Below are 26,422 nucleotides of genomic sequence, written 5' to 3'. Positions count from 1 at the left end.
TAAATAATTTGTCAGTCCTAGGGATTATACCTTTTATATCTCATCTTGTTATTAGACATACACATTCAGCCTATTCCTTCTTAGGGATTTTTACTGTACTTGAGTTGACTATATTTTGTTTGTGATTTCTTCTAATTTGGTTATGTTTTTTTATATCTGGTCTAGTTATGATACATGCACATGGACCCTGTTCATTCTTGGGGATTTTGTTACTTTACTTAAATTGGTTTACTTTTAGTACATTGTGGTCACTTAATGTACATGGAACTAAGTGATTGTTAGCCTGTCTTCTGCTTTTACTGAAAACCCAATCTAGAATGTTGTCTCCTCTGGGGAAGGTAGTGTATTGCTTTAAATTAAGATGGCTAACCAATCTCTGTTTTTGAGGAAATGTGCACTACTTGCATAATTATGGCTTAATTTGTTTTCCCTTTCTGTGCTATGAAGAATGAGGCCACGCTGTAGTAGTTTCCCTTGATTCCTTGAGAACATTCACAAAATGTGCAGCAGCTTTCAAATTTATCTTGCAGGCATCCTTTGGTTTGTACACCATAATATCTGAAGTCCTTCCTCTCTTGTAACAACTATATTTGTTATATATAAAAAGTGTTTTTGTTTTGTGAGAATTATTTCTGAGCAAGCTAGGACAGAAAACTTATTCATATCCAATTTGCCGTTTATTTTACTATCATTATAACAGGAAATGAGTAAATGTTGAAGATGCTTGATGGTAAGTTGAGCTTCCTACCACTGGAAGGGAGTTCTGCTAAAATTGTATTGTTTTAGTATGGCATTCTACAAATCCTCTAGTCTCATACTCGGACATATGAACATGTATATCTTGCGTAGTTAAATCATTTAATTACATTTGCAGAGGTGGCGGGTACTGCTAGAATTCAAAAACACCTGTCCCTTGATGTTCTTCTGTTGTCTTGGCTAGGTAGTCCAACTTTTGGGTGAATATGCATTTGGTTAACTCTACCTGATGTAAGATAGAAATATTATTTTCCACTGGCATTTATTTCTCTCATCTTGGGAGCGCTGTATTACAGTCAGTCTTGCATATTTTTGATTACAGTCATCACACTTTGTGTGTACATGTACTTCCAAGATCTTCATTTTTTTAACGGGATTAGATGAGGACTATTTTATGATTGTAGGGGAATGTACCTATGGGTGTTCAGTGAAGCTTTAGTATAAAGTCCTGAGGAAATTAATTTTGCTTTCATATGCGTCAAAACCACTTCTGTGGGTTCCTTTTTTGCTATTTGTCTTCTAAAAGATAATGTGTTGTACTCAAAAATTAAGTATTCCATATAGGACTTTTAGTGCATTGATGTATAGCATTTTTAATTATTAATGTAACCTGCCAGAAAAAAATATCAGTATGTCAGCAAACAATGAATGACTGCATTAATTTGTTTTCTGCTTTGTGCTTCCAGTTAATTATAAATAGAAATTGAAATAGGTCCTGAAATGTGATATCAGGAAGGAAGGAGACCTTTAAGTGATAAGAACACAAACTTAAAAATGGGAATTCAGCCATTAATGTTTTTTAGGTTATTAAAGGAAATGTCATTAGCTGGGCTGTTTATCCAGACAGATAATTTACTGGTATGGATTATAAATATGTTCTAATATCAGATTTTTTTCAGCACTGATCAAGAAAGGAATGGTTAAGCAATGTTGTTAGATTTATGGAGTACTGAGTCTGAAAATGTACTTTAGTATGTGCATGCTGCTGTTTTCTTTCTACATTGTTATACAACTACAGCAATGCATTAGCTATGTATTGTATTTATGCTTTATTTAATTTGCATGGAATCTTGTAATGAATGTTGTCATTGAAACAATACACTTGATTTGAGTAATCAGTTTAATCTTTTCTTTAGAAAGCTTGAAGTAGCATGCACATATTTGTCAGTACACCTTTTTGCTTGCATGTTATTGCTGTAGGCGACCAGGAACAGAGTTCTAAAACATAGCAGTGGTGTGCAGTGCTAATACTAAACACAAATGTCAGTGCCTAGATGTGGAGACAGACAAGTAACTTCACACACACCCTGAAGTTTGGATGTTGTACTGTCTGAAATCACTGGAACATTGTGACTACCCTAATAGCTAAATCGTTTGTAGCTATGGACTTTGCTACCTATAAACTGCTAAAATCCATCTGCAGTGTATGTATCAAAATGCTTTGGCTTATTATAGTACAAGAAAACACTCACGGATATTAAATTAGTACAGAAGTGCTTATATAGTTTCAGTAAATTGTACACTTTTGAAGGTAGAAACAATATGTATAAAACACATGCACAGTATACCCACCAAGTCATCTATTCAAGTAGAAATGGGTTATGTATGTATTCATTAAAGTACAAAATAGAAATGAGTCCCAGGAAATATAATGTAATGTCTGTTAAGACTGATATTTCATCTCACTCCCAGTGACACAGATATAAGGAAGGATATTAATGCCCCACAGGGAAAAAAACAGCAGACAGCATGCCAGGTTAGAAAAGCCAGATCGATGATTTGATTGTTTCCAAACATCCCACACCTTGACAGCATCAGGATGATGTCCTTCAAGAATGCAACTGCAGTCCTTACATATGGGTTGTCCTGCCGAAGGGCAGCCCTCAGTCGGCCGGATTCCAAATTCCGGGTCCGGCGTCGGCTGATGTCGCCTCCTCCCCGACGTCAGAGCGGCTGGGGTATAAAAGCATCAGCCGACGCCATCTTCCTCAGTCTTTCTTGCTGCGCAGTGCCCGAAGCAGAAGCAGTTCGCAAGTGCCGGTCGGTCAGCTCCTGTGTTTTACGTATCCGAAGTCATCAAAAAGCTAAGTACCCCGTTGGGGAACCTTTTCTTGCCTCAGCCGATGTCAGAAAAAACTGAAAAAGTTAATAACTGTTTGTCTTGTGGTAAACAAATACCTCATAAGGATTTCCATTCTTACTGCCTCCCCTGCCTTGGCCCAGACCACGACGTCTCGGCCTGTGCTTGCTTCAATAAGCGCACTCTCAGGCGCCGGGCAGAGTTTGCTGAAGACTTTTTTGGCGATAAATACTCTTATAACATGCCGTCGGAACAATCGACACCTCATATTTCCAAAAAACGGAAAGACCGGGACCGACTTTCTTGGCCCGCGACTTCCACCGACACCATGCCAAAAACTACCGCGAGTGCATCGGTCTCTTCTGAGGTGGTTGTTCCGCCGCTCCGGACCGACAACACCGCTTTACCGATCACTCCGGCCCCGAAGCCTGCACCGGTGCCGGTTGTTGATTTTCCCCCAGAAACTGAAGCCCAGGATTTGCCTGAGACCATACCTGTGGACAAGGTGACTCCAGCACGTGGGGCAGCTAGGCCCCTATGTCTATGTCTATCAAGGCCTACACACGTGCTAAGGCTGCCAGCCAGGCTAAGTCTCACCCTCCTAAAGCTGTGCCTCAGCCCACTTCTGATAAACAAATTATGACTTTAGCTGCAGATTTAATATCCTTAATCAGAGGCTCCCAGGCCCATCCTGACAGAGGTTCTCAGCCACCTTCTGACAAAAGGCCCAGGGTTGAGCATACAGACACCCTTTCTTCAGATGAAGCCTCTGGTGACTGTGATCACTCAGATACCCAGGAAGAGTCCTTCCAGGTCTACGAGGATTCTGATGCTGAGGAATCTATTCCTTCTGCCTCTCCTCCTGAGGATATTTCTTTTGGGGAAATTCTCCACTCCATGAGAGAGCATTTTCAGTGGCAAGGTCAGGAATTCTCCGACTCCAGGAAGCGGCTGCGTACCTTCCTTAAGCTACCCCAATACAGGCCTTTAGCTATCCCTCCAGTGTTAGATGTACTGGATGATGTGTACTCAGATTCGAGTGCTTCTCCTGATTCTCACCCCCCTGCTCCTGTCAAGCCGGACAGATACTACAGGGTTCCTGAAACTCACAAACATTTATTTAAGGCCCATTCTGTTGCTCTAGAAACAATTTCCCAGGGGCCCAAAGGGGTAGCCACATCCACGGCCAAAAATCCTTTGCCCTCAGACAGGGAAGCTAGGTCCCTGGAGAGGTGGGGGAAAAAAGTTTATACCTCATCGACACTTGCCATGAGAGCCCTTAATTTCCTTTTTCATATGTTTCAGTATCAGGATTTCTTGATGGATGATTTGCAGAAAAAGTTAACCTCTCCTGAGCCTTTAGACAGAAAGGCCTTGCAGGATTTGGTCCATAACACTCAGCAGGTTAGCAATCATTTTCTTCAGTGTGGTTATGATGCATTGGAAGCTTCATGTAGGGCAGCTATGACAGGGGCAGTCATTCGTAGACATGCATGGTTGAAAGAACAGGCATTGCCAGATCATGTTAAAGTAAAGCTTCTAGATGCACCTCTGGAAAAACAAAAGCTATTTGGTGCTAATGCTCAGGATGTGTTGAAATCAATTGAGGAAGAGGCTAAATCAGTGCAAACAGTCAAGGATTTCCTCCAGGTTCAGCCACCAAGGTTCAGCAGGAATTGGCCTTCTAAGAATTGGTCCTTTCCAGACACTGACAAGTTTCAAAGGGGAAAAAACAGGCATACCCAAGGAAGAGGGCAATACAGAGGCTCCTACAGAGGACGCCAATGGCAACCGACTAATCAGAGAGGTGGCGCAGTGCCATCCCCTGCTCCACAGGGACAATCACAATGACTTGACTTTGACACCGCCGACCAAGGCTCAAAGAGAAGCACCTTTAGGCGGAAAATTATCCTTATTTTCAAAAAATTGGCACATTTTAACAAAGGACAAATGGATTCTGGACATAATAGACCAAGGCTACAGGTTCCACTTCCATACTTTACCAACAAGACAAGGCATGCCAAACCTGCCACAAAATCAAAGGGCAGAGGCATTCAAACAAGTTTCAAAGCTGATAAAAATCAAAGCAATAGAAAAGGTTCCTCCTCAGGAACAAGGCCAGGGATTTTACTCAAGGCTGTTCCTTGTTCCAAGAAAAGAAAAGCAATGGAGACCTATACTGGACTTGTCCGCTCTAAACACTTTTCTCATTGTACCAAAATTCAAAATGCTGATGCTACAGCAACTCCTTCCCATGCTGGGCAAGGGGTCTTGGCTGGTTACTCTGGACCTCAAAGAGGCATACCTGCATGTCCCAATCAGACACAGTTGCAGAAGATACCTCAGATTTCTTGCAGGGTCAGAGCATTATCAATTCTCAGCATTGCCTTTTGGCTTATCTACTGCGCCCAGAGTATTCACGAAATGCCTGGCATCAGTAATTGTGCACTGCAGACTCCAGGGGATACAAATATACCCTTACCTGGACGATTGCCTTATACAAGCGGACAGCAAGCAAGCCTTGACAAAAAACTTGAATTATGTCATTTACTTACTACAGGCTTTGGGATACACCGTCAACTTACAAAAATCAAGACTACTGCCATCCCAACAAATAATTTTTCTAGGAGCCAAACTAGACACAGAATCACAAATGGCTTACCTCACAGAAGAGAAGCAAGAACAATTACCACATTACTTCAAAAGCCTAGCAAAGCTCACCCAGATGACTGCAAGGAAAATCCTGCAGGCCCTGGGTTTCATGGCATCTTGCATTCTACTGATTCCACTGGCAAGACTACACATAAAAAAACTGCAGTGGTACCTAAAAAGTCTATGGTCTCAACACAGCCACAACTTAGAAGCAATTATCCCACTCATCCCATGTCTAAAAAGGGAATTTTTGTGGTGGGCCCAAGCAAGCCAGTCAAACAAAGGTATGCCTTTCAACAAACCTCAAACAAGCCAAACCATTACAACGGATGCCTCAGACCATGGATGGGGGGCGCACATGGAGGGCAGATGCATTCAAGCGCAATGGACCCCCCAGGAAGTACATCTACACATCAATCAAAAAGAGATGTTAGCAGTAATTAATGCAATCAAGGCCTTCGGAAAATATCTTCAACAAGGCCATCTGCTAATAAAGACAGACAACACCACTGTTATGTGGTACATAAACAAGCAGGGAGGTACTCATTCTTACCCCCTTTGCAGACTAGCAATGACTCTTTGGGAAAAGTCCCTGAAACTGAACATACAGCTGCAATCCCAGTTTGTTCCGGGCAGGGACAATGTTCTGGCGGACAGTCTAAGCAGAAACATCCTGGACCCGCACGAATGGATGTTGCATCCAGACGTTTTTGCCCAAATAACTCATGCATGGGGGAGGCCGGACATAGATCTCTTTGCCTCCCACCTCAACCATCATCTGAAAAAGTTCTGCTCGAGGACACACCATCCACAAGCCTGGAGAATAGATGCTCTCTCATTCAGCTGGAACTCTCTAACAATCTATGCATTCCCACCTCTACCATTAATGACCAAGGTGTTACTGAAGATCAAAGCAGAGCAACCGAAAGGCATCTTAATAGCTCCAGATTGGCCAAGACAGCACTGGTACCCATTACTAAGGAGCATAACTTGCACCAACCCGTGGCCCCTGCCTCAATGGCCTCTACTCTTGACTCAGCATAATTACAGGACGGTTCATCCCAACCTGCAAACTCTACAGCTGACAGCCTGGAGGGTGCCATGATTTCTACCCATAGCTCTCTTTCCAAGGAAGTTCAACAAATATTATTGGAAGCACGCAGACCTTCCACCAGAAAGACTTATTCAGCCAAATGGAAGAGATTCAACATCTGGAATACCAACAAGGGACAGGATGCAACAGTATTGAGCATCCCACAGATATTGGAATACTTGGCAGAAATGCTGCATAATGGACTTTCCTATTCTTCCATAAAAATACACGCTTCAGCAATTTCAGCATCATACAACACTGATCCTCCTGTGTTTTCACATCCTTTACTAAGACAATTTCTAAGAGGGATAAAGAATATCAGGCCTCCCAGAAAAACCACCAGTGCCTGCATGGGACCTCAACTTCGTGTTGGAAAAATTAACTCTTCCTCCTTTTGAACCAGCAGCATCTTCAGAATTGCAATTTCTTTCCTGGAAAACAGTTTTCCTGTTGGCAATTACCTCAGCAAGAAGAGTTTCGGAGATACAGGCCCTCATGGCAGTACCTCCATTTCTCATTTTTCATCAGGACAGGGTTTCTTTAAGAACCAATCTTTCTTTTATGCCAAAAGTGATATCCAAGGTGTCTCTAAATCAAGCAATTCACCTGCCCACCTTTTTCCCCAATCCTCAAAATAAAGGGGAAAAGCTGCTGCACACTTTGGACATACACAGACAACTACGCTATTACTTAGACAGAACAAAGGCCAACAGAAAGTCTGACCAACTATTTGTAGCATACGCTCCGGGAATGCAAGGAAAGGCAATTTCCAAACAAACAATTTCAAAATGGATTGGACATTGCATCAGATTCTGTTATTCTTTCCATGGAAAGGGTGTGCCAGCCAATATCAGGCCGCACTCCACCAGAGCTGCAGCCACCTCCACAGCCTTCCTAAGAGGGGTGGCTACAAAGGACATTCTAGAAGCTGCTACATGGAGCTCCGTGCATACATTTTCCAAGCACTACCACCTGCCTTTATATTCCAGATCCCGAGCAGGCTTTGCTTTGGCAGTCCTGCAGGGCATTCTAGCTACACCATCCTTATCTTAGAGCCTACCACCCCCAGCTTGGCTATGGTATTCAACCCATATGTAAGGACTGCAGTTGCATTCTTGAAGGACATAGTACAGTTTTGTACCTACCATAAATGTAGATGTCCGATAGATATGCAACTGCAGTGACGTTTTCCCTCCTACCCCTCTGTGTATTGGGTCCACTTCCCTCCTTTTATACTTAGCTGGGGATATCTGTTATGGTGTATCTGTTTATTGCTATTGTGTTTGTCTGGAGTTTTTTATCCAGTTCTAAATTTAGCCTTCCTTGGAGGGCACCTGGCATCTGGGGCAAGAAACACTGAGGAAGATGGCGTCGGCTGATGCTTTTATACCCCAGCCGCTCTGACGTCGGGGAGGAGGCGACATCAGCCGACACCGGACTCAGACTTTGGAATCCGGCCGACCGAGGGCTGCCTGAGGCAGGACAACCCATATGTAAGGACCGCAGTTGCATATCTATCGGACATCTACATTTATGGTAGGTACAAAACTGTACTTTTTACATGAACTTGGATGCATTGCAGCAATAAATATTTAACCACCAAGTATCAGATAGCTATAACCTGCATTTATATTTGATAGTGCAGTATGTGGAATGGTCCAACATAACTTTTTCACTTAGGATTGAACTCAGAAAGTGAAAAAGTATTTGAATGATTTCACACCAGCCATATGTTCCAGATAAGACAGCAATTGTAGATAATATACCGTATTTCTTTCTAAATAAGACCTAACCAGAGAGTAAGGCCTAGCATGTTTTTTCCAGGGTGTTCATGATATAAGCCCTACCCCAAAAATAAGCCACAGTTAATATTGTCAACAACACACAACAGACGTGTTGAATTATAAAATAATATTATTGACACCTGTTGACTGAGGTTATTGTACTCTGTTCACCTTTTTTGGACCATTCAGACACCCAACTTCTCTTTGCAGAAAGTCGTAAGACTCTTTCACTGGGAGTCCTCCATGATTCTTACTGTAACCCTAATCATCACTCACACTTGATGGTTGAGATCCTTGGTCCATAAACCCATGCAGGTGTACTTTGATCGGTCAAAGTACAGACAACGCGCGGGAAGTGTGTGCTGATGGTAACAAGCAGCTGTGGGTCTTCTCTTCATAACCAGCGCCATTTTGTGTTGCCACTCCAGTCGCATAAGTCTTCAATTACCCCCCCAGATAAGATGAGTGCAAAAAGAAAGAGCTATTCCGTTGAGTACAAGAAAGGAATCATGGAGGACTTGCATGGAAAGAATCAAATGGCTTTCTGTAAAGAGAAGAAGTTAGATCTCCAAATGGTCCAAAAATGGCGAGCAGCGTATGTTAACCTCAGTCAACAGGCTGATGAAGGAAACGCTAAGAAGTGTAAGTGTTGATCAGGTCGGCAGCCATTATTTCCTGAGCTTGAAGACATCATCTGTGAGTGGATTGCTAACAGGAGAGCAAAGGCTTTGGTTGTGCGCAGGGCTGATATTCAAGCATTTGCCCTTGCAATAGCACCACAGTTAGAAATATCCCCAGAAGAATTCAAAGAATCACATTGGCTGGATGGCTTCCTTCAGCGATATGAACAGTCTCTAAGAAGATCAACAACACTGTTCAAGCTGGAAGATACTGAAGTTATTAAACGTGCACTTGCATTCAAGTCCTTTGTTGATGGCATCGACTTTTATAAATACCAACTCTCCAACGTGATTGCTATGGATGAAACTGCAGTGTTTATGGGCCAAGTATCTCAAATAATTGAACAGAGGGGTGCCTTGTCAATCTACATTCCCTCCACTGGTTACAAGAGTGCACGTGTTACCTGTATTGTGGCAATTCGTCTAGATGGAAAGAAAACCCCACCTCTAATCATTAGTAAGGGCAAGAAAGATAAGATTGAACGTGTTTCAGGCATTTATATTCTTGAAACCGAAAAAGCCTGGTGCACACAAGCAGTTATAAAGAAATGGGTTGATGTAATGCTTCCACTTGTTTTGCGAGGTGGCGAAAGAGGTCTGCCAGTCTGGGATTCAGCCAGCACTCACCACACTAAAGAAACGAAGAAATTCCTAGCATGGAGGAGAATAGATCAAATAATGATTCCCGCAGGAATGACTGCCTATCTCTAGACTCTTGATATTGCAATAAACAAGCCATTCAAGGACCATTTGCTCATGGAACTCAGACTGCATTGAAAATAGAATGAAGAGAAATCAGCATGGAAACTTTGTGAAGCCTAGTCTGCAGGAGGTCGTGACTTGGGTGAAAAATTCATGGGATAAAATCACTGACGGCTGTGTTGCCAATGCACTATGAGCAGGCTACTTGGACAAGCAGTGCTCATTTAAGGAGAGTTCTATTGTTAGGCATGACGGACTGGGGCCAATGGCGCTACAGGAAATGGAGTCGCAAGAAATTCAGGCTGAAATTCGGGGGTTGGACACTTATGACAATGTTCCAGAAGAAGATGACGTGACTGTATTTGAATAACTGTGAAAGCCAAGTTGCAGATATTCTGGAGTTGAAATGTTTGTTGCACTGTTTATGTAGAATTCTCACGCAACTGTCAACCCGTTATTAGAACTGTTGTCCAATAATAGAAAAGTATGAAATAAATGTTAATTTGTGTACATGAATAAATATCGATTTTTGTACATGAAGAAATGTCGATTTGTGTTCATTAATAAATGTCAATTTTTGTACATGAATAAAGGTAGATTTTTGTACTGTGTGTGAAAAATAAGGAATCCCCTGATAAGCCCTAATGCGCATTTCGCCGGGAGAAAATATAAGACCTGGTCTTATTTTTGGGGAAATACGGTATGTAGGTGCTGTTTATATTTGAGCTAATTATAATACATTGCAGAGAGTTGGTGCTCATAAATGCAAATAACGGAGTTCTTTAGAAGAGATTTGGTATGTGGATGTAATTTATAAAAATAAGGGAGAACCTCTGTTATTACTTTGAGCTATTCTGCAGTATTAGAAGCTATATAGATGTAAATGAGAGAACTTATTCTTTGAATTTTTTTCCTCATAGATTAAACAAGTCAAGCACCAATGGGGACAACCATTCACAAGTAGAACTTATTTTGTCAGTAACTGGACTGAATTGACAAATATAAGAGCTAAATGCATTGGTTTTATGTATACACATTCTTGCCTTTCTCATTTACATTCTCCAATAAAAATGCATACTAAGCTTTTCTTAGAGGCTTGTCTCTCTCTGCTTCCTTTTTAAAAAATGTCCAGTATATTCTTACAACCCACTCTCTTTTTAGAAATCTGAGTGTGTAAGATGCTCTTCCTATTTATCACTGCCTTAGCTATATGGGTTTATACCCTGCCAAGGATATAAAACCCAACTGGCTTCAAAAGCTTCAGTGCACCTTCCAGTCACCCAACCTGTCAAACAGCTTGAGCTGATCTGACTAAAAGGTAGTTTTGGGCATGAACCCCTTCAGAGCTTTACTGCTGCCAATGTGTACACTCCACTGAGGCTCTGAGTGACTGCTTTTTTTCCTTTACTGGACAGATATGTTTCCTTTGGGGAGGGACTTGCATTTTCTTAATTTTGTTGTTTTATATATACTTTTAAAGACAATGGGATTCTGTTATTAAATGCTCAAGTTCTCTGTCCTTTTTCTCCCTATTTATTGTCTCTAATATGAATAAACAACAGTATAGCATTTAAAATATTTTAAATGGACTGCTTCTCTCCACTAGAACAGTACTTTACTCTACTGTGGTGGATTCACTTTCAAATAACTTTTATCCTGCCCTGAAAAAGTCTCCAGTTCATTGATGCCATCTAGGCCATTGAATACAGGTAGTTTTCTGGCCAATTCCATCCCCAAACTGACATCATCATGACTGTCCTAAAAACCCAACCATGCTGTGATATCACAGCAGCCTGGTCCTTCAGAGAGTGAAGACTAGAACAAGAAACAGTACATGAGTCAGGTCTCCTGCTGTGATCTGCCAATCACAGCAGGGAACAACTCAAATCACCCTTAGCACTTTGACAGCTAGGGAAGTTGGATGTGAAGGGGGATGGGAGATGAGTCAAACTAGTACAAGTTAGGCTTCACAAAAAAAACTGCAGTTTAGCCATTCTAAAAAGAAGCAGCAGTAAAAAGCACTTTGAAAGTGTGTTCTGTGGCATTTGCACTGTTTTAAGTAGTCATTGAATGGCATGAAATGTTACTTAACACTGGAAGACAGCAGTGTATGGATGTAAAATCAATGCAGTGACAGGAGCTTTAGGAAGAAAGAGACCAGCCTGATGCAACTTTTTACAGACAAGCACTGCATTGTGGGATACCTAGAGGCAGACTAAACAATCAGAATTACTTTTAAGATGTCAGACCCCATGTGGTCATACTCATAAATTACATATAAAAATATTTAAAAACATGTAAATAGTCCCAGAGTGGTGTTAAAATGTAGGAAACACCAACCCATGAGCAAATAAACCTGTTTTTTGAGTCTGTGGGTGCGTTTTTTCCTTTAAATACAGCTCTCATTTTCTCCTGTCAGTTTAAAAGTAGTGTACAGTGGCTGAAAACGTTTTTCCTGTGGAGAAATTGTTTTTACTGTTTACTTTTCTTTTGTAGGCCTGGCATACTGTTCTAAAATTATTTTTACTGCATTTTTTTCTGTAACAAAAGTAACTTTTGTGGAATTGTATTGTTTACAGGCAATTGCATTTTTAGCTTGACTGTGGAACAGACTACCAGTCCCACAGTTGGTCCTCCTTTCAGCCACAAAAAAAGAAGACAAATTAGCAAACAGCCCTTGCCACCACTGTAGGCTAGCAATTTGCTTCAGCTGCATTTGAGTAACTCTGCTGTGGCCATTTGTTGTACCTCAGCCCACTTATTTTTACACTGCATCCCTCTGGTGTAGCAGTATGGACCTGGGGTTAGCAGCATCCTCTGCTGCTGTCGGGATTGCCTCAGTGCGCAAGGCAGAGCCACTCATGTTGGCCTTGGAAGAGAGAAGGTATCCCTGCTTTGTCAGAATGTTGTGCCCATTCCTGGGGAGGCAGCTTCTGCCATTAGTAACACGGTTGGTCCAATTTTTCCTGGCAAAAAGACCACAAAGCATATATTTACTCCTGCACAAATTTCTTTTGATAGCAGTAGTTTACTGGGTCTGGCTCAGGGTTTAATTTATGCTATTGATCCTTGTAAAGTAGTGTCTGGTAAAAGAAAGAAGGATTCCTCTCTTCCTGAAGATATTCAAGATTCTAAATATGAACAGGAAGATGTTTTCCCCCCTCAGATTTCCGATTCGAACTCCGAGGAAAGCTCAGTTATTTATCCTTCCTGTTGGGGTTTCTGTTTCTCTGAGACTATAGCAAGAACATCCCAGTGTTTCCAGTGAGAGAATACAGAGGTTTTACAGCCTCTCAGAAAATACTGAGTTATTACAGAAGGATTTTCCAGAGTCTACACCCATTCCTCCTGCTCTGTCAGCTTTAGAGGAGGTGTGTACTACTGCCTGCAATTTTCCTGAGAGTCAGCCAGCTGTCCTTAAAAAGGTAGAAAGGATGTATAAAGTTCCTTAGTCTTTAAATTTTTATGCACTATTCCCAAACCTGACCTAGCATTAGCTGATCCCATTGCTGCTAAGCACTTAGTTACTTCCAATCCTACTCTTTCTGATAAGGATGAGAAAATTATTGATAAGTATGGAAAAACGTGTAAACTTCTGCAACATTGATTTTCAGAATTTTGAATTGTCTGACTCAAATGTTCGTTTGTTCTGGCAAATTGAGTATGAGAAATGTGTTATCTGTAGTTTCTTCTTGTGAGGAAAAATCTGCTTTAATTAACTTAGTTTCTTCTGTTGTGCAGGTTACTACTCATTGTTTGCAATGGTGTGTATGACTTGGATACTTCTTCCAGGGCTTTGGCCACTGGTACTGTTTTGAGGAGGTTTACATGTCTACATTCTCATCTCCTCCCAGATGATAAAAATGAGATTCTAAATGCTGCCTTGAATATATTTAGTGTTTGGCTCATCTGCTGCAGAGATGATCAAACCATCTCTAATATTTTTCACCCCTCTTTTTCCAAATTGTCTAGGGGACTTTATTTCTCCTCATCCAATTTTGACAAAAAACAGTCTTCAAGAAAGTTCAGATAAATAGATGTCTAAGAAGAAATGGCAAGGGGGGTCTAAAACGAGTTTTAAACCTCCCAAAACCAAGGACAGTAATGACTGACTATTCAAGAGACCTTGTGACCCCCCCCCCCCCCACCCCGGTCCCTTTTTTTTCTTCTTCCAGAAAGACTGAATCTCCATTTTTCTCTTTGGCAACAGATTGGTTTTCAGAACCCATGTGTCTGAAACATTCAGCAGGGTTAAAGATGGCACTGGGAGGAAATTCCTCCTTTCCAGTGGGTCATTACTCATCCTTCAGATCCTGTTTTGTTTCTACTTGTTCATTTTTTTCTTTCTTTATTTAATTAATATTTGTTTCCTGGGGTAGTGCATTGATCTCAGTGGACCATTTGGAGGGTCAGCCCTGAGGAACAGGATTGGATAAGAAATGAACAAAACATATTTACAGATTCAAGGATGTGCTAAGAAATATATGTAATTAAAGATGCAAGAATATGCTACAGCATTTAGTTTTAAGAATCAGTTAACAGTGTCAGAACATGGATGGAAAAGTGGAGTTATGCTTAGCAAAGCTTTACGGATAAGATGTGGCCATAATGACTATGATGGCTTATGCTGTGGGGATATCATATTCATCACATGCTGACCCAAGGAGTGATCAAACCAGTTTATTCTTACCAGGTGAGGAAAGGGTTTTATTCAGGGATGCTCTATTGCCAAAGAGAGAAAATGCTTGGAGACCAGTTCTGGACCTTTCTTTCTTTCCTAAACCTCTTTATGATTGTGTCCAAATTCAAAATGTTGTCACTCCGCAACCTTTTACCTCTTCTTCCTCTTTTCAAGTTTCATGGTAACACTAGACTTAAAAGATACTTATCACATCCTTATTCATCCAGACGTCATGTTTTCTTAAGGTTTTCGGTGTCTGGATCACACTACCAGTTCTCTGCCTTACCCTTTGGACTATCCACTGCACAGTGTTCGCAAAGTATTTAGCTCCAGTTATACCTCATTGCAGGCTATGGAGTATCCATATGTTTCCATATTTAAATGACTTGCTTATCTTTGCACAGTCTTTTTCAAAATGTCAACAATCTCTCTGTTGGGTGAGAGATCACTTGTACAATCTGAGATTCCAAGAGAACATTCAAAAGTCTTGACTCTCTCACATAGAATTGTGTTCCTGGGATGTCAACTAGACACATTAGTTCAGAGAGTTTTTCTTCCACAGGAAAAAACAGATCTTTATTTTGATCTGTTTCTAAGGTTTCCCACTGAGACTTCAATCATTGCGAGGGGGAATACCTCAGGATTTTGGGTCTCATGGCATCAGTGATTTTCATGATACCCCTGGCAAGACTCCACATGAGAAAGATACAGTGGTATCTAAAATGTTTTTGATCCTAGCATCAACACCCTTTATCTTTTCAAATCCAAGTGCTGGAGTTTGTAAGAAGAGAAATCTTTGGGCAGAGACAGCAGATATCCTTAAATCCAGGTCGCCCCTTCTTTCTGCCTGCTCCAGTGCAGTCAGACACCACAGATGTTTTGGACTTTGCTTGGGGAGTATTTTCAGGAGGGATAAACGTGTGGGTGGAGGGTATAGGACACCAAGAACAGAGGTAAACACACAAATATCAAGGAGATGCTTGCCCTGATCATGACACTTCACACTCTAAACCATCTTTGGTCCCCAGGACCTTTTCAAGTGGTTACAGAATACCACAGTCATGCGGTACATCAACAAGCAAGGGGGAGCCAGGTCATACCCTCTTTGCAGACTAGCCATGTTAGTTTGGGATATAGCTTCACAGCACAGTCTTACTCTACAGGCATCCTACATTTCCCTCAGAGCAAAATTCTGTGGCAGACAAGTTGAGCAGGACCTGGGTAAACCCTCACAAATGGAAACTAGATCAGGGGATCTTTCAAGTTTTGATTGATCTGTGGGAAGTTCTTCAAATTAGACCTCTTTACCTCCTCTCTAACCAATCAACTGACATGATTCTGTTCCAGGAGTCCATGCAAGAAGGTGTGGAAACAGTTGCCTTTTCTGTTCCTTGGTCAGAAATGTTCCTGTATGCTTTTCCACCCTTTCATCTAATATTCAGGGTACTTCTGAAGATTCAGAAGGAATGCCCCAAGATTATTTTGGTGACTCCCTTCTGGCCCAGGCAACTGTGGTTCTCCCTTCTTTTTGAAATGGCCAGGAGCAAGTAGCACAAGCTTCCTCACAGACTAGATCTGCTTACACAAGAACAGGGGTGTTTGATACACCCCAACATCAATCATTTTCATTTGACTGCCTGGATGATAGGGTCTTATTCCAACAGGTACTAATGAAGACAAGAAAGCCTGCTACTAGAAAATCAATTACTAGGAAATGGTAAAGGATTTTTAGTTGGTGCCAGCAAAATAAGCAGCACCCATTCAGGGCTAGTTGTTCTCTGTTTTTACGATATTTGTATGAATTACTATCCTGTGGCTTTTCTTATCTGTCTATCAAGGTACATTTACCAGGCATTTCAGCATGTCTACCCATGGATCCTCCTCTTTCAATGTAATCTCATGTAAAAATGTTCTTGAAAGGGGTTTTTGCATAAGAGGCCTCCATGAAAACCAGTGCCCCTTCTTAGAATCTTAATTTTGTGTTAGTGAAGAGAAACTAAAGCTTCCTCAATTTGAAACCGCTAATCTGTCTTTCTTGAGGTGTATAACCTGGGAAACAGTTTTACTGATCATCCAGACTTCTGCAAGAAGGGTATGCGAGTTGCAAGCTCTACATGAGTCAACCCTATGTCATTTTCCATAGATACAGGGTTTCTTTGAGAACTATTACTCTTTTATGCCTAAAGTAGTATCCTTTATACCTGAAGTAGTATCCACGTTTACTTATCCATCTTCCTGTTTTCTTTCTTGAACCTAAAAATGAGGAAGAGAAGATACTCCATACCTTGGATGTCCACAGACAACTTGGGTACGGTCTTGACAGAACTAAATCTTTTAGATTTTTAGATCAATTGTTCATTTCTTGTGAAGTTAAAAAGAGACCACCTTTATTTCCAAATGGTTGTCTAACGCTATTATGTTTTGTTATACGCACCATAACAAAACTGTTAAAGGCAGGTTCAAGACCCACTCTACCAGGGCCTTAGCCTCATCTATGGCTTTTTAGAAGGGGTTGGACTCTAGAAGTATTCTAGAAGCTGTTACTTGGTCCCCTTTACATACTTTTACAAAGCACTATAAGCTTGATTCCTTCTCTAAGTCCAGATCAAGCTTTGCTAGGACCATTCTCCAAGGGTTTCTGGACTCTTCTCCTTCCACCTTCCAAATGTGGTTAGTTAAGGTAATTTACCCATATAGCTAAGGCTATTGCAGCTATGATCAGTATGATGAATGGACTGCAGTTGTTCAAGATGAACTTGCTATAACAGTAGATGTTTGAATGATCACTGCTACAGTAGCTGCTCCCTCCTTCCATCTCTCTTGTTTTGTTTTTTGTTTTTTTTTATGCCAGGATATGGGCATTTATTTTTTATTGTTCTAGCATTGGCCTTTCAATGCTCAGCCTCCCTCTCTTTATTAGCATGAAATCTCTGAAGGGCTTTGTGCCAAAACTTGTGTTTCAGTCAGCTCAGTTTGATTTTGTGCTGCTTGATAGCTTTGGCGCTTGGAAGGTGCCCTAAAGCTTTGAAAAAGCTTTGAAAACTGGCAGGCTGTTAAGGACACTGCACCTGTGATCATTCAAACATTACTTTTATGGAAAGTTCATCTTACACAGTTGTACTTGTGGCCTCATTCTGTTCTTGGTAGCATTTATTTTTATAAACAAGTTTTAGAGTGGGTCTATGGCTGTCGAATGGCGTGTTCATCAAACGGCCATTTGCTGAACATAAACCCTCGAAAGTCCCTTTCAGCTAAACTGTACATCATAAAAAATGCATCGAACGGCCATAGTTGGCCAACAAAGTAAACCGCATTTGCGAATGTGTAGATAAGGTAGCGATGAACTTGCCATTCAATGCCAAACATAGACCCTTATAGAGTTTCAGCTACAGAAATACTGCTGGAAGCATTTCAGTTATTGTATCTATCTAGCTTTGATATATCAGTCATTCATTTTATTTGTGTTACTTGATGAAAAGAAATTAGGTTAGTACCATATTTGATATTTGTTTAGTTGTGTTACACAGTAACTGAGAATTAATGAGAATTCTAAACTATAATGTTAAATATATGGATTTACAACATTAATGTGAGGAATACAGCAGTTGATGCAAGTGTATTATGTCAAGAACTTGATCTAATCAGATCAAAGAAATGGGTTTGCCATGTATATGTTCTTGTTTAAGTTGATCTGCAGTAAGTTAATGCAAATTCCACTCTCTGTGCTACTGGCATGTGTTTAGGTAGCAAGCATTCTACTTCTCTTTGCAGTTTCATAAAGACACTTGCAAAATATTGTCTTTTCCCTATTAATGACAAATTCCCATTTATGCATTTGTAGCCATGACATAACTTCAGAATACATGCACTTTATTTTATATTTTTGTCTTTTCCATGTTTAGAAATATCTCCTTTCTGATACAGAGATTTGAATGTATACATTTTCACACAGATGTCATATACCTTCCTGATGCTTTTCTCTAACAATATTTGTATTGCAGTTTTCAAGATCTTCTACTGCAATGTATGGAATTATATAGCTAGTATTTACTTATGCTGTATGAAATGTTAGCTTTATTTGACCCATTGTTCTACAGACCTTCTATTCTTTTGACATTTAGCTAAAAGAACTTACTTTCATTCTGAATTTGAGCAAATATATCCGTTTTCCACAAGTAGAAAGCTGACAATGTATTTTCTGGAGGACACCCCTCATAACTATAGTTTAAATCTGCCTTTTTAGAGGAATTAATATCAGTCAATTAAATGTACATTTATATTGGTAGTTGTGCTTTTGATAGAGTGAGTAAATAGAAGCACTTGAAACTTATAATCTGCCTTGACTGAGACCATTTTAGCCAGGCAAAGTAGTGTGTATTTCATTGCAGCTTTTATTCCTTTATTAATTCTTGACATGCTGCAGCTACACCAAACTGACATCTATATCTCAAGGGTTTCCCACATCTACATAGGAAAATTTTGTAAGCTAGTATCCCATTTTCTTTAGATACTAATGCTATAACAGTGGGGCATGAATAGTTTAGGCAGGCCTCTGAGTTTTTAATTGGTCTTAAACATAGCTAAATTTGAAAAGGATATGCTCTTGAAGGATATTTACATAAATGACTTGCATAATATATTTGTAGTACAATTCCCAGTAATGGAGAGATTTTGTATAAACAATTGTGTTACATTTCTATGACAGAGGTATAGGCAACTGTGGTCATATAACTTAGATAACATTTCATCAGCAGTGTTTACTGAAGCCCAGTGTATTGGGAGAATGTATAAAGAAGAACTAAATTAGAAGAGAAAATACAGGAGACAAGACTAGGTATACAATTTCAGGTGGAGGTATAACTGAAACAGGAATACTTAGTCGATTCATTAAGATGCTCTAATAAAGAGCCTTTAAAAAGAAGAGTTGTAGGTTGCTTTTGTGTGTGACATGGAAATTCCACACTTTTGGTCCTAGCTTGGAAAAGCTCTTTTTATAGTATTGATTGTGAAGTGAGGACATATAGGGCTACAAAAGCCTGGAGGGTAAGTCCTTAGAGGGTGCTTAAATAAATTTTCAGTAAATCTAGTATTTAATGGAGGACAGAAATCATCATAAAGAAGATTATAGAGTGTATCAGTAAATAAGCAGATGGGGCGGCCACGGTGGTACAGCGGTTAGCGTTGCCGCCTCACAGCAAAATGTTCTCCGGTTTGATTCTCTACTTGGGTGCCTTCTGTGTGGAGTCTGCATGTCCTCCCTGTGGTCATGTGGGTTTCCTCCCACATCACAAAGACATACTGTAGGTGGATTGGACACACTAAATTGGCCCTAGGCGTGTGTGTCTGCCTTCTGTGGAAGGTTGGGCGCTGGGCTGGCAACTTGATACCGTAAAACTCCACTGCCAGTCATGAGCGGACAGGTGATCCGCTGTGGCGACCCCTAATTGGGAAAAGCCGAAAGAAGAAGAAGTAGTAAATAAGCAGATGGCTGTTTGGGTGATGGGCAATGACTTGGTATGTGGGAGGAGGTGGCAGTGCTTTCAAGGTATATACATCTACAAAATGTATGTTGAGTTTTTTGAAGTCATTTGGTATTCTGGGTTTATTTCTAGGTTCTAAGTGGCAATACACCCTAAGATAAGGAGCAGAATATTTTTAAGATGTGTTGAACATTACTCTTGATTGAGATAGAGTGAAAATTTGAGTGTTTTATGTTAAGAACTTTTGAAACTGTGATCTTTACATTATGGGTAAACATTAGCTGTGGGTCATGTGTTTATATGTATGGCTGGACTGGTAGAACTTCTATTCCAAGGGTTGAGATGGTGTTGGACAGACTCTGAGGGGTACCAAAAATTGCTGAGTTAGACCTAGAGAAAGCATATGATACAATCCCAAAAAAGCTGATTTGGGATATCTTGCAATGGTTCAATGTCCTGTAAAATTTTGGTAGAATTAGTATGCGCTATGCACCATGATGTTTCTAAGGACTCTCCCTCCAGGCTATAGTAGCCCCATATACTCCCCACATCACACTCAATCCTACAGAAAGAGAATTCTCCAAGTTAGGACCAAAAGTACAAACAGTGTTCAGACTCCCAATAGGAGTGAATGTGCATCAGGGTTCAGCTTGCACACCCATTCCTGTTAATACTGGTGATGGAAAACATCAGCAAACGGCTTAGTCAAATGATAGGGGACTGGAATGCAAACCTGAAGGTACATGAAATGAAGCAGAGTACAAATAAGATAGTAATCATGGCAAAAAATGAGGGAAATTGGAAGTAGCTGAGACTTGAGAAAGAAGGGAAATAGTGGATTAGATTAATAGCTTTGAGAGTATAGGAGATGTTGAATAAAAAGGAAGTTTGAACGAAATGGTCAGAGCTAGAATCAAAGGTACTGCCGTCAAAAGGCACAGTGCCAGGGATAGTGTGTAACACAAGTATGCCAACAAAGGTAAAAAGTAAGACTTATTAAAACAGTGGTTTGACCAGTGTTTCAGTATGGCATATATTAACCTGGGCAGTGAAGGTAGAACTACTGAGGAAGCTTGAGGTGGTAGAGATGAAATCTGTGAGACAAGGAGGTAGGATGCACAGTGTGAGACAGATGAAGAAACGAGAAACACAGACAATGCCCTAGTTGCAGACAATGTTAATGAGAGTAAATTGCAGTAGTTCAATCTCCTGTATAAGAAAGCAGCAGACAATTTTTTAAAGATTTGTCAAGAGACAGGAGGAAGAAGGCGGCAGTAGGAAGGAGGACATCTAGCCAAGAGATGGATGGAGTGTGCGAAAAAAGACCTGTGACAGTCAAGATAAAGAAGGCAGAAAAGTAGCTCTGAATTGAGATAGGTGTAGGCAGTTGATGTTACACCCTGATGCTATGTAAAAATGGGGAAAAAGGAAGTTGATGGTGATAAGCCTAATGGACATTAATGTCCCTTTTCTGGGGTGATCTGGGAAAATTCTGGTTAAGTGACTTGCCTAGTGTCACACAGTCTGCAAATGTAGGTATAGGGAAGCAACTGGACTACAGGAAGCAGCTGATAAACAGCCCATAACCTTAATCCTATGCACTAACTGTAGGTGCACTTGAACCACAGAGACTGCTATATCTGCTTATTTCAGTTGGTATTTGAACTGTTTTTGATTTTATTAGTCTTTTTTGGTAATGTTTGCCAACACTGTGGAAATTTGTGCAGTGATGACTAGGCTGAGTTTAAAACATACAGTATGAAAAGTAAGTTTAAAAAAAATAGCAACGACCATCTGTTAGAACATTTGTACCCAAGTAGTATAGTTTTAATGAAAATATTGTAGCCTATGTAAAAACGTGCTACAGAGGCCCAACTGTTTTTGTCACGTTATTACTGACTTGTCCGACAGAAAACCGTAGTGGTTATAACAATGCTGGCTGTTTATAACTTTTTGCTTGCAGGTCATGTAACTGTTATTTTTCTTTTGTAGGTGGTGAACCGACACCTATACTCTGGGAGTGCAGACAGGACAGTGAAGTGTTGGTTGACAGAGTCTGGAGAATGTATTCGGACATACAACACCCACAGGCACACAGTTAGTGTTGTAAAGTGCCATGACGGAATTTGTAAGTTATATTTATTTTGTTTTATAGATGTCCTACAACATACAGCAGCCTCCACAAAAGTCTTACAACAGGCTATGTAACTAGGCTTAATCGAAATCTCACAAATGAAATCAGATATAGTGGATTCTGAGCTTTCTTTTGATATTCAGAATTATGATGTTTAAAACTGGAGCCAAAGCCCTGTGTATGCATGGATTCATTTCTGATTCTACATTCAAATGTTTTATGAGCTTCATTTAACAGTGTGTTTTTATTAAGTAAAAAAAGTAAATAAAAGCACAGAGTGGCCAGGAAGCATGCCTTTCATATCACTGACCTTCAATTCTTCTTCCTTTTTATGTCTGTGAACTCTTACAAACTGAACAAAGTGGTGCCAGTGCCCCCTTCCCAAATTAAAAAATGATCAGGTATAATTGTGTAAAATGCTCTAACTGAGATGAAAGTCCAAGGCAGAAGTGTGTGTGTGTGTGTGTGTGTGTGTGTGTGTGTGTGTGTGTGTGTGTGTGTGTGTGTGTGTGTGTGTGTGTGTGTGCGTGCGTGCGTGTGTGCATCTGTATCTGTCTCTCCATGCTTGTACATGCTGGGGGAGGGGGTGGAGTATCTCTACCCAAACAGAACTCACCTATATAGGTTTACATAATGGCTTTTCCTGAGTGTCTGCTTAAGTTTTACATGACATACTACTAACTGGACACAGTCTGAGGGCAGCTAAACATGTTTTTCCAAGTTCTATAAAGACCTCTGAAAGGATATAAGTTGTAAACTATGGGACTGTAGAGGAAAGTGCGTGCCAGAATCCTTCAATGCCACCTGAGGTACATTTAGTAACAAAAGGAATTTATTGAGGATAAAAATTAGCAGAAAAAAAGAGCAGGCTCAAAGAATTCAGAAGAAATTATAACTTAATAAAGAGAGCTTGTCAGATTTTGGGACAAGTATAAATTAACACAGGTCAATGTAAAAAAAAAGTACACACACACACACACACACACACACACAAATGGAAGATCTGTGATCAGTTGAATCTGCTGCTGTGTGTGCGCTTGCATTCATGCATGTTCCTTGACTAACCTAAATTCAAATGTCACTACCATCAAGCCCTGACCCATTCTTCCTTCAATCCGTTCCAGGCTTTAAAAAAAAAAAACTTTTATCTTGGGCATTATGTTGTCCGCGGTGGTGATGCTGCGGTAGCGTTGTCGCCTCACAGTAAGACATTGTCCTGTTCGATTCTCAGCTAAAGCGTCTTTTGTGTTGAGACATGCGTGAATGGGCGTACCTTCGTTGAAGGTTGTGCATCAGGCCTGGCAAGTCAGTATGTAAAAATCTACTGCCAGTCATTAGCGGACCGGAATTCCGCTGTGGCGACCCCTAACTGGGAAAAGCCGAAAGATACAACAACAACATCATCTTGGGCATTATGTTCCATGCCTTATCACCCTGTCAGTGAGGTAGAATTTCAGAAGTCTTTTTTTGAGTCATTTGCCACCCACAATTTCCCCTCTATCCTTACATTTCAGCTCTACCACAATTACTCATTCCTACTGTCCAGTTCATGCCCTTGTCTTCTGTTCTCTCTTCTTCTCCGCTATATACTGCCAAGTCATCTAAATAAAATTCCAGCTCATTCCATCATCCATCCTTTGTACCCTCTGGTGAACATGAAGTGCATATTTTCTATGTTTTCTTCCCGTATATCAGAATTGAGCATAGGGCTCCAGATGTGATTTTACCAAATGGCGTGTGTGTATGTGTGTGTGTATGTGTAAAATAGGACCATAACCTAGGCATCTGCTGGTCTAGCTCTGCTTCCCAGCATCCTCTTGGCCATTACCAATACACTCTTGCATTGCCTTGCATAATTTAGACTAAGGATTTTGATGGCCAGCAGATCCTCATAAAGTGTCACACCTCATTGTTTACTAGTCTTTTACTATATTACTGCTATCTAACTGCCACCCCCATTTAGGTCAGTTACCTAAATACCATTTTCAGGCCTGCCCCATACCCTGTAAATTCTCCAACAGTCTTCTACATGGTAAATTGAGTCTTTGCTGATGTTTAGATGTACCTGACCCACAGGGCTCCCCTTATCCTTATCAGTGATGACACATTCATGGAACTTGAAGTTGAATTAACAATGCCTGTGCTGTGTAAAACCATGGCACTGGTCAGGTACAAGAGAGTTATTGTGGAAATCTCCTAGACAACATTATATAACGAGTGTCCAAATTTAAAATGTATGGGAAGGGCACAATAGAATTACAATAGACAGGGATGTGGAAAAAGTATTGTTGATAAAGTGCAGTCTGTGTTAACACTGTTGACAAAGTGGGGAGGTCTTACAATGTTTTATTAATCTAGTTGCCTACATCAGTTCCTTCATCTGTTAATTTGAAATGTAATATTTAAATGGATTTTTTTTATAGTTTAGCTACATAAAAGTAAATCTAGAACTTAAAATGAGAAGTTGAATGGTGCCTGGATCAGAAGATTTCAGAAATGTCAGAAAACAAGGATTCTGTAAAGGTAGAAGGAATCAAGGGACCAAGCTTGATTGACAAGATGGCTGCTGAGAAATAAAATGTTTTAGAAAACAAGCATATGGATTTTGTGATACCTATAGAAGTTATAATGCAGAAGTTGAAACTGTTAACCAATAAGTTAAGAATGTATGCATAGTAGATGGAAAGTGGAAAAGAAGACAGTTTCTTGAAGAGCAGTGAGAAGCAATTTTGCCAAATGCAGCAATGATTTCCAAAAATTAGAGAAAAGCAAAATGAAATGTATAGACATGTAGTATATTCTGACTTTGAGAATAAGTGGGTAATAGGTAGATGACAGTATTTAAAAGTAATGAGTCCCTTAAGAATATTATATTGTTTGTACATTATGAAAGAGAAAGTGACATTTTGGATTGGTTTCTGGTAGCAGTCACTGGATATTGATAAGACCACAGCATTTGCATTTGACGGCTACATTCAGATTAATGAGAAAGCCACAAATAATTTTGGTGCAGTCTATGATGTGATGAAAAGAAGCGGGTATCTTGGCAGATTTGTCATCCCATTAAAAAATATTTTGTAGATGGCAGATCTGTATATATTTACTGTGATATTTTTGAGGCTACTAAATGGAAAGATTGGAAATTACTGAAGTAATGAGAAAGTGTTGTAGAAGGAATATAAAATGTAAATTGACTTTTCCGGCTATATTAAAGGATATTCTTCGTGGAGTGCAGCAGTTTTCCGACTCAATCAAATGGGATGTTATTAAAGGAAAAGGCTGTAAGGACAACAGTTTGAACAGGAGGATGACTGTATTCAATCAACATTTCAGACAAAGTTGCAGTTTGATTCACAAAGGGTGATGGATCATACCTCTCAACCTCTTTAGTGCAAGAAATGTAAAAGGGTGATGGATCATACCTCTCAACCTCTTTAGTGCAAGAAATGTAAACAGAGCCTAAAATAATTCAGGACAAAGGCCCAAAAATAGGGACATATTTTAAACATTGCTCTTATAAACTTAGAACGTTGCTAGAATAGCAGAATTTGTGTTTGCATGCATTTTTTGAAGCATATAAAGTCTGAAACTGAAATGTATGTTGTTTAGTGAATTCAGTCCTTGCAAATTTTCCAGAAAACCACATATTTTATGAGAAACAAACCAAATGTATGAGGCAAAAATCTGGACAGTTGAGCGGTATGAGGTGGATGAATATGAGCTCCAGAGTGCCAATGATTCCAAAGGGTGAATTTTTCTATTCCTCATTTGAAAATGTTTGGGTCTATATTACTTTGTTGAATAGCAGATCATCAAACTCCTAATTATGGAAGCTGCTAACTGCCAAACTGTGTTTTCAGCAAAATTTTTCCTAGGCAAACCAACAGTTGGCCACCATCTGGAATTTGCCCTTTTTCCCACTATAGTGCGATCTCGGAGTTGGTATATTTAGTTAGGAGGAGGTGGGGGGGGAGCCCCCCACCTGGGTAGGTTTTAAATTTTATTATTTTCTTTATGGTTGCTAGGGTGGCCTATCTTTGGTTTACCCTAGGAAGAGTTTCACTGAAAGTTCTGTTCGATTAGCGGCTTCGATAATTAAGGGTTCGATGATCTGCCATTCGACAAAGTGATATAAACCCAAATATTCAGAATAAATAATGGACATTTTAATTAACTGAATGGGACTTTAGTGCACAAACTGATCTCATAGGATGAATATTTGAGATTCAAGAATGGCGTGCTGATCTATGAACTAGTATGTTGTTTAGAGTTTGTTCACATACTGTTGAATGTTTTGTTGTATGAAATCAACAACTGATGAACACTTGATTGCTGGTCAGTGAGTTATTCAATAGATGCATATGCTACATGGGACTTTTG

General features: G+C 40.1%; 1 protein-coding gene across 1 annotated transcript in view; it reads left to right on the top strand.

The window, feature by feature from the left end:
* WDR86 (WD repeat domain 86) overlaps positions 1-26,422 on the top strand; it is a 937,643-nt gene that overhangs the window by 321,063 nt on the left and 590,158 nt on the right. Inside the window, exon 4 of the mRNA XM_044066906.1 lies at positions 21,901-22,036. Within this exon, the coding sequence (XP_043922841.1) occupies positions 21,901-22,036 (136 nt within the window). The remainder of the gene's footprint in view (positions 1-21,900; positions 22,037-26,422) is intronic.

Source organism: Protopterus annectens, chromosome 3.part1 (assembly GCF_019279795.1).
Source record: "Protopterus annectens isolate FY-2018-M chromosome 3.part1, PAN1.0, whole genome shotgun sequence".
Lineage (NCBI taxonomy): Eukaryota > Metazoa > Chordata > Ceratodontiformes > Protopteridae > Protopterus > Protopterus annectens.
Note: the sequence above shows the minus strand (reverse complement) of the source record. Positions and strands in the feature narration are given on the sequence as shown.